Source organism: Zingiber officinale, chromosome 6B, assembly GCF_018446385.1.
Source record: "Zingiber officinale cultivar Zhangliang chromosome 6B, Zo_v1.1, whole genome shotgun sequence".
Taxonomy (NCBI): Eukaryota; Viridiplantae; Streptophyta; class Magnoliopsida; order Zingiberales; family Zingiberaceae; genus Zingiber; species Zingiber officinale.
Genome location: NC_055996.1, coordinates 12876202 through 12885865, shown reverse-complemented (window position 1 = coordinate 12885865; position 9664 = coordinate 12876202). Strand labels below are relative to the sequence as shown.

The following is a 9664-nucleotide window of genomic DNA, read 5'->3' as shown; positions in this document are numbered from 1 at the left end:
CAACATCAAAACAACAGTCAGGTCAGACTGTAGCAACAAAGTGGATTAAGGTTAGAGTGTTTTGTGATCTAATTATTTTACCAAGTATGCAGGAGTTGACGACTCTAAAAGACCTGACACCAGGTTGAAATTCAGCTAACTCCGCAAGACCTGATAGTTGGTGGGAAGTCCAGATAGGTCCATGGGGTTCGATATCTGGTGAGAAGTTTGGTTGGGTCTGCGGGACCTGACAAATGGCCGAAGTCCAGTTGGGTCTGCGGATTTGACAACTAACAGGAAGACTTAGTGGGACAAAGGCAAGTCAAGCGACTGTAGTTGGTAAGTGGAGGTAAGTAACTGGAGGAGAGATCCATTGAGAACGTGTTCCCTGTTAAGGGAACTGTAGACGTCGGTCCAGCTTAGGTCCATTTGGAAAACCTAAGCTGAGACCTTAACTGGATCCTGATCTCAGGGAGACAGGATCTAATTACTACTCCTATCTTATTAATGTTATGCTAACTCTGTTTGCAAGATAAATATGTTTTTCTGTTGTCTGGATTAACTTTTTATTGTAGGAAAGAAAAGAGACAAAAAGGGGTCTGGGTGCCCGGAAGGTGTCCGGGCTCCAAGACCAATGTCCCCTGAGCGGGTGTCGCAGGTACCCAGGCGTTCTGAGTGCCCGGAATTAGTCCAGGCTCCCAGACCAGAAAAGTTATCCCAAACTTGAGTTAGAGCACAACGACTAGCTGAACCCACGTCGATAGTCCAGGTGCTCGGAAAGGGTCTAGGCGCCCAGAAGTGGATAAACTTTACGGATGAAGTTTCGACGAGAGATCGCCACGTCAGCAACTGTCCAGGCGCTCGGAGGGATTCCAGGTGCCCGGAATGGGCCTATATAAGGGCCTTCGACTAGAAGCTTTAGAACAACATCTACTATGACTTTCATTCCCGTACGCTGCTTCAAAAAGGGCTCTGACAATGCTGCAATGCTCCATCGACAACCGGACCTCAACTTTACTTAGTTTTCTTTATTGTTGGTAATTTTTCATATATAGTTCTTGTACTTTATTATTGTATCTTTTCAAACTATTAGTGGATTGTTCAACGAAAGTACTCGACGAGTGCGGGCCTTGGAGTAGGAGTCGTCGAAGGCTCCGAACTAAGTAAAAAATTACTTTTATTAGAGCGTGCTTGTCTTCTTCATTCTGGCTTCCTTTTTTTATTATTCAGCTATGTAACTTATTTTTAAATCGATATTTTTGACTATGACTATTCACTCCCCCCTCTATCAACTTTATGATCCTACATTTACCACCTAAGGTCTATTCTTTAGGATTTCACCTTGTCAAGCCTCTAGTCCTCCAGATATACTTGGACTTTTGCTCAGCTTGATTTTAACGTACCCTTGGGACTTTCTACTAGACCTTCGATCCTCAACCTATTTAGACTTCCTGCTTGGTGCCCTTGGCTTAGGACTTCCCGCCTGATATCCTCAATTTGTCAAGACTTCCAGCCCAATCCCTTCGACTAGAATTTCCTTGTCTAACCTCCAATTAGGACTAGTCACTTAATAGACTTCTCACATTCCTAATCTCAAGTTAGGAATTTTTCTTGCCAAATATTCTATCACCCTTGACCTGCTTGGACTTACCTTTGCCTAACCTTTAGTTACGATTAGTCGCTCGATAGACTTCTCACCTGCCTAACCTATAGTTATGACATTTCTCTTGTTAACCTCCAATTAGAACTTCCCTTGTTAGTCATCTAATCTTGACTAAACTTTTTTACTTTTAAATATCAAATCTTATTTAGATTAACGCTCGGTTAAATTTGACCAAGCTTAGGTATATTATCAAATATTAGAACCCTGAAGGTTGATTGTAACAACATTTATTTATTTATTATTATTTTTATTCTATGAGATTATTAATATGTAATTTCAAGAATTAAATGTTTATTTCTTAGAGGTAGATACAAAGTTACTCCTTTGTATAACTTATTTGTGTCCACAAAACTCAATTTTAGCTTTTGACTAAGAAAAATTGATGCAATTAGTTGAGTTTTACCATAAGATTTTTGAAAATTTGATCTTCTCATACTTGATGATAAACTTAAAATTTATATATGTGATATGCATTCTAACAAAGTATTTTAAGGATTGAAAGATCTTCTTATTGATTTTAAATAGTTATGTTAAAAAAAAGTATAGTGTATTCATTGATTTATAAACTTTTGACATTGATATTAATTATATCGGTTGCAACTACAACTACGACTTAGAGAGTTTACCATAAGAATTATGAAAGAAAGGTTGTGCAATCAAATGAATGATAGTGTTATTGTATAGATAGAGAAAGATATATTTATAATAATTGATAATAAAATTATTGTATAAAAGTTTTAAAATATAAAGATGTGAAAAGAATAATTATACAATAATTATTTTATGGTATTATAAAATTATATATATATTTTTTATTAATTATATTTTATAATGGTTACATTGAATTGAACCAAGATCCTAACTCTGAGGATGGGCTTAGTTTAGGTCTTGATTGATCCGTGATCGTGTGGGTTTATGCCTGAAAGTTTTATTTTTAAAATGAAATAAAAATAAAGAATTAAGCCACGTGAGTCATGCCTAGGATAACTTGTGATACGGGGTTGTGTGTGACCCTAGCGGGCTGACCTTCAGAGCAAGTTTGGTATGACAACTTTTTTAACGGTTATATCCGACCCATTTAACAAATTGATGCAGCATCGTACGGCGGTGGCGGATTTAGAGTGTCGAAGGGTGTGAATCCGATACGGTTCGCCGACCACAAGCAAAGCTTAATTCAGTAGAGTGTGTGTGTATATATATCGGCGTGCATGGCTGCATTATCCCCATCCATCGCAAGCTCCTCGAGAAGTCGTCTAAGGCCGTTGCCGGAGATTTTCCCTCCGATGCATCCGGCGCAGCAACAAGAGGGCGATTTCATGCATCAGTTCCCGGGCCCACAACCTCACCCCACGGGGATGGAGTCGTCGTCGATGGCCGTCGCCGGAGATTTCCATCAGACGCTCGCGGCGCAGCAACAGCAGGGCGATTTCATGGATCAGCACCCGGGCCCACCACCTTTCATGGTCCCGCCACCACCTGTCCAAATGGGCGCACCACCTATGCCGCCACCCGTTCAAATGGGCCCACCACCACTAATGGGCCCACCTCCTTTCCCGCCGCCTGTTCAAATGGACCCATCACCTATGTCGCCGCCTGTTCAAATGGATTGGGCCACCACCTGTAACGACGCCGCCGCCGCCGCCGTTCAAATGGGCCCACCACCTATGCCGCCACCCGTTCAAATGGACCCACCACCACTAATGGGCCCACCACCTATGCCGCCGCCTGTTCAAATGGGCCCACCTCCTTTCCCACCACTTGTTCAAATGGGCCCACCACCTATGCCGCCGCCTGTTCAAATGGGCCCACCTCCTTTCCCGCCACCTGTTCAAATGGGCGCACCGCCTTTCATGGGCCCGCCAAGCTTCCCGGCGTTCCCCGGCGACTTCGAGATGGCGGAGCCGCGATACCAGCTGCCACGCCCGCCCCGGTTCACGGAATACCCGAGCTTCGCGTCGATAGAGAGCAGCGACGACGACGAGGTGGAGGAGATTCGGCCGTCGCCCGAGTTTGACCAGAAGCACCACCGGCAGGTCAACAAGTTGATCCGTGACGAGGACAGTCGTGAGCTCGAGAATCTGGCCACGAAACCTGACGGCCAGCTGGTCAACCTCATGGGCGACCCCCTGCTCAGCGTCGTCATCTCCTGCCAGAAAACCCAGATCGCGCTTAAACTCATCGGCCTGCCAGACTGCAATCTCGCCGCTAAGAACTACAACGGCGACACGGCGCTGCATGTGGCCGCCATCGCAGGCGACCGGAAGGTAATTAAACCATCTCATCAATTCTTCAACAGGCCAGCCATACACGTGTTCTGATCAAGTTATCGCAATTCATTTTTTTTTAATAAGGTGGCGAAGGCATTGCTGACCAAGTCCCCCCAACTGGCGGAGAAACGAAACAACAAGGGGGAGACGCCGCTGCACAAGGCGGCGCTCTACGGGCGGAGGGATATATTTTTCCTTCTGGTGAGCAAGGGGCAAATCTCGCCGGAAGACCGGACGGACGACGGCGCCACCGCACTCCATTGCGCCATCATGGGCAATGCACAGGGTATTATGATAATTAATAATTTAACTCGTTTAATTAATTTGCAGGGAGAACTTTAATTTAATCTAACCGATTCGCGTATCGATCGATCGATCGTCTGACGATTTGCAGAGCTGGCGTTGACGATTGCGACGAGATGGCCGCAGTTAGCGATGAGCCGGAATAACGCGGCGGTGACGCCGTTGCAACTGCTGGTGACCATTCCCGAGGCATTCCGGAGCCAATTAGTTCTCGGCTCACTCGATGACCTCCTTTATAACTGTCCGTAACTTACACCATCTTAATTAATTACTTCTATGAAGAAAGATTATCTACTTTTTAGAATTAATTGGACAGCTTAATTTGAAGATTTATGTTACTAAAAACAAAGCTAAAATACAAGGCATGCCAATTAAAACACATGAATTATACATAAATCACTATTTTTTTTTATAAAATTTTTAATGCTAGGGATTCCCCTGCCCAAGGACACTCGCAAGGGCCGTGTAGAAGACTTCGAGGTATACATATATATATTATAATTTATTTATTTATTTTTTTTAAAAAAGAGGGTAAAACATTGGGATCCTCTAGTTCAGGATTCATGGACCAGTCCTGATCCCCTGTTCATTCATTGACTGGATAAACTGGATTTCACTGGTGGGGTTCAGTCCATTCAGCCAATGAATAGACAGGGCTGGTTCAGAAAATTCTGAACCAGGGATCTGGCCAGAAAATATGGGTGAATTTATTTTTCATGTAATAATGTCAATTGCCCCTCAAAATTATCTGCAATTAGGACGAGGACCTTGAGGATGAAAATTCAGAAAAAGCTGAAGATGAAGAAAAGGGTATCAAGGCATTTCGCTCAAAGTTCCCTTCTGAATGCAAGACTTTTCTCGACCTAGTGGAACTCACCATTATCATGCCGGGTAGCACATATTAGTCAATCTTTTAAAGAAAAATAAATAAATAAATCAGAAAAAAATACTTATGTTTCTTAAAAATATGAGTGGCATAGAGTGAAAATTGAAAACAAAATGTTTTACTTATGAATTTTGATTGCCTTAACTTATATGTTGTTGTGGATGGATGCTTGCAGGAAGATGGATTCGTATGTTATTTTACATAATTCTAAGACCAAGTCACATATTTCTTTTCAAATTTCTGAGGCAAGGTAAGTTCGTATATTCATCTTCTTTTGTTTTTTTTTTCCTTTAGTCCACATTTAAAATTTTCATTTGGTCAAAACTATTTCAATATCGAAATAATTTATATTAATATTGAAGTATTTTTAGGAAAATAACTCAAAACTCCCTAATAATAAATTATTCTTCCTCCTTATTCTCCAGTTGGGATCTTTTGATCCGTAAAATGCGGATCAGGGGATGGTCCACTGCATGAGAATCTTTGATTTGGATGAATCCCACCTTTAAATAGGTGGGGTCCATCCAAATCAATGGTGTAAACAAGTGGACCATCCTCTGGTCCGTAATTTGCGGACCAGAGGATCTGTGCTCCTTATTCTCACTCTCCGCATGTAAATTTTTATTTGTTTTAATTTTTTAATATATACCAATTTACTTAATTGTCTTTTATTTTTCATAGGTATAAAAGGTATAAAAAAAGATATAATTTTTTCTAAATTCAGCCTATTTAAATTAGAATCTAGTTATATTTTTTATTAAATTTAGTATAACCCTTTTTTTACATGTCAATCAATCTAACCTAAGCCAATCCATTGGTATAACTCTCAATCGATTGGTCAGATTGAAAAAGAGTCGTGCTTAATTTGATAGAAAATATATTAGATTCTAATTTGAATGTGCTGAAGTTAGGAAGAATTATCTCTCCTTTTAAAGTTTTTGTACCCAAAAAAAATGAGAGTGATTAAATAAATTGATGTCCATTATGTTTAGTTAGGGAATGAGAATAAACTTGGGTATTTTTAACCATAATAATATTGTATCGATATAATAAAAACTTAAAAAGGGATATTTTCTTTTAAAAGTCTTTAAATACAAAATTTTGCAGTTTCGCCCAGAGTTAGAAGACTCAACCAGCTGAAAGAAACCCACAGGGACGCCATAAAACTGATAGAATGCATAGCGAAGGATCCTGCGTACTTCGATTTCTGCTCCAAGGGAGGAAGAAGTGAGAACCAGGCTCCGGCGTCGTCGACAGGCTTCTACTTCACCTCGCCACATGGCATTCCGGGCCGTCAGAACTGGTCGAATTCCGAGCAGCGCAACCTCCTGTACGCGTTCGTCGACAAGCTCCTCATCCTCGACGACGCCACAGGCGGCAGCAACGCGCCGGCGATCAAGGGGCTTCTCCGGAGCGCGAATAGGGCGCTGGAGTCGATGTCGTCGGTGCGGGACTGGTCGGAGCCGCCGTTGATCATGGGGGCGGAGATGGGCCTGCACGAATTCGTGGAAAAGATACTCCAGGTGTGCCCGCAGTCGGCGACGTACTTGGACAGCCGCGGCCGGAACGTCCTCCAGGTGGCGATCGAGTGCGGCAACCGGGAGATCGTGGAGACCATCCGCCGGATGACGGCCGGCGACAACCCTGTCCTGCCCTCCTGGCTGCTCTCGCACACCGAGTCGAGGAGGACCATCCTCCATTTTGCCTCGGAGAGGATTCCTCCCGATACGGACGACGCCGTGCAATTGCAAGACGAACTCCTTTTTTTTGAGGTTTTTTTTTGTGCTAATTAATTCTTCAATAGCTAATTAATCTTGAGAAAGTGAAGTTTTCTCACCAAATTGAGTAGACGGTGAAAGAGATGGTGCCGAAGGAGCTGGTGTACAGCCGGAACAAGGAGGAGAAGACGGCCCAAGAGGTGTTCAGCGAGAGCCACAAGGAGATGCTGCATAGCTGCAAGAACCAGCTGACGGAGATGGGGAAGACCTGCGCGGGGCTGGTGGCTGCAGTGGTGTTCGCGTCGAGCTTCTCGATCCCCGGCGAGAAAGACGAAAAGACAGGGAACCCGGTGTACATGAACAGGCTGCCCTTCAAGATCTTCTCCCACACCTACGTCATCGGCCTCTCCTGCGCCGCCACCTCGCTGGTCCTCTTCCTCTCCCTCATCATCTCGCCCTACAAGGAGCAGCAGTTCCGGCGGGCCATTCCGACCAAGTACTTCTTGGCCTGCTTGTCCTTCGCCATGGCGCTCTTGGCGCTGCTCGTCGCCTTCACCTGCAACATCTTCCTGCAGATTTACGGCGGGCAGAGGACGGAGTCCGACGACCTAATTCCGCTCATACTAGAGCTCATCGTCTTCCCTGCCCTCTGCTTCATTGTGCTGTACTACAGGGGAGCAACTTTTTCGCCGGCCTTCAGGCGTATTTGGAAGTAGATAACCAAAGTCATGCGGTGCTCAGTAGTCTGCCTGAAGTTTTGAGATTTGGTGCATTGCTGCGTTGGTGGATTGCTCAGCGTAGAGATTTGTTATTGTCGATGAGATGGACATCGCTCCACATTCGATTCGCTATCATATCTCTCAATGTATTAATATTTTTCGTTGTTGTTCTTGAGTAACAAATAATTGATCAAAGCAATCAACATTTCTGACAAGGATGATGAAATTTCATTATCTGATTCAACTTGGAAATTCATCAGAACGATATTCCCTAAGAAGAAAATTATATAATCCGACACAAGCCAAAACAAGTTCGATTTATGTTATATATGAAACGGGAGGAGTTATTTTGAATATTTTAAACTATGATTTAAATATTTCAAATAGCCTCTCAATGACGTTCTTCAGGAGGCATGATGAATATTGAACAACTCTTTTTTATTTTCTGGATAACAACCTTGGCTAGTGAATTCTTAGAGATGATAATGCACACCTTGAAATGGAGCAAAAAATTGACACATATTCAGATATCCACCATCCACTAAAAAATAGTTTGAACCATGAGTTTTAACAATTCGTTGCTCTCTTTAGTTATCCATATATTATCTCATTAGGAATATCATTTAAATATACATAAAATATAAAATAAATACATAAGCATGAGAATCTATAAAAGTAGTAGGTAACAAATCTACAATGATGTATCATTCAAAATCACATGTCAACACATATTTTGGTAAATATTTTATGCATGGTGACCATAATAAAACATGAAGATTTTGATTTTTCTCATTCTAATCAAACATTTTCTATCAACATTCAAGATCTTGTATCCATTAATAATTTTGTCACATGTTAGACACATGATTTTTTCATCATCTCAGAGAAAAAAAAATATGGCACACATATAACCTTTGATTATTTTATCATAATGATTCAAAAATATTCATGAAAAACATACCTTTGAAAGTTGATGGTGAGAATCCTCGTGTAATTTTTTTTAGAGAGAAAGGAACATCTCGTTTTGTGAGAGAAGAAAGAGAGTAAGAAAATTGGCGGTGCAACGACGGCAAAAGAGGATGAGAAAGAGAGGAAGAAACTGAGAGATGAAGAGGATGTCGAGGGAATCAAGAGAGGAAGATGAAAAGAGAGAGTGAAGTGGGCAGGATATGGTAGGGTGTCGCTGGCCTTCACCAGCGACGACTAGAAGGAAGGGGCGACAATAGGGTCCTACTGCGGGCGTGCGCGTGAGAGGGTTAGAATGTCGAAGAGGTGAGAAAATAAAACAAGAGAGAAATGTATAGGGTTAAAAGTCTATAGGCATTTCAAGGGTAAGTAGATGATTTTTTTTTTTAATTTATAAAGTTATACTGAGTGTTATAAAGTTTGTACCTTTGGATACTAAAACATTTTCATAGAGTTTTAAAAAATCAAGTTTGAATATCATATGATTTTTTAAAAATAATATAAAAATCTAATTTGGGTACCATTAAATTTCTATGGAATTTATAAAAGTCTAGATTGAATACAGCTCGATTTTAAAATAAACAAAAGTCATTGAAAGCAATTAAGTTCTGTTACCATTTACCATGGCTCTTATTTATTCATTAAGAACACCCTTGATAGATATGAATGGAATATGGTGGGAATGGACTAATAGAATGAATGTGAGAATGGAATGAAATAGATATTCCATTTTAATAATTGGTATATGGTTGGGAATGTAATGTTTATTACTCGTTTGATTCTAATCATATGATTGGTAACTCCAAAATAAACAATAGGAATGGAATGCTATTACTTGTGTTGATAAAATTACCCTTTAAATAAAAACAAATAAAAATAACAATTACATAAGAAATTTATTTACTTTATTCTAATTTTATTAATTTTTTTAATAACAGATGATAAAATATATTTTCAAAATGTGTTTAAACAAATATTCATGTCGATAATAGTCAAAACAATTAAAATTACATATCAAATAACCAACATAATATAGTGTTAACTTCCAAAATATATAAATTTAAAATATTTTTAATCATCATCCAAATATTACAGACATATTAACCAACTATTATTTTAACTTATTCAAAATAAGAAAATATGACAAACAATATTGACAGAAT

General features: G+C 40.7%; 1 protein-coding gene across 1 annotated transcript; it reads left to right on the top strand.

The window, feature by feature from the left end:
* Positions 1–2873: 2873 nt before the first annotated feature.
* On the top strand, positions 2874–7750 carry LOC121992015. Its single transcript, XM_042546127.1, has 8 exons — positions 2874–3906; positions 3994–4195; positions 4304–4453; positions 4643–4692; positions 4971–5103; positions 5274–5348; positions 6206–6870; positions 6948–7750. Exons 1-8 carry the CDS (start codon positions 2926–2928, stop codon positions 7530–7532), a joined length of 2841 nt encoding a protein of 946 aa, XP_042402061.1. The 5' UTR covers positions 2874–2925; the 3' UTR covers positions 7533–7750.
* Positions 7751–9664: the final 1914 nt, after the last annotated feature.

What these genes read in the sequence shown, in the direction of transcription:
- LOC121992015 (XM_042546127.1), top strand. Translation starts at nt 2,926, where the DNA reads ATGCATCCGGCGCAGCAACAAGAGGGCGATTTCATGCATCAGTTCCCG. An exon ending in CCATCGCAGGCGACCGGAAG is followed by an intron (nt 3,907 to 3,993) that starts GTAATTAAACCA and finishes TTTTTTAATAAG; the next exon opens with GTGGCGAAGGCATTGCTGAC. An exon ending in ACGAACTCCTTTTTTTTGAG is followed by an intron (nt 6,871 to 6,947) that starts GTTTTTTTTTGT and finishes CAAATTGAGTAG; the next exon opens with ACGGTGAAAGAGATGGTGCC.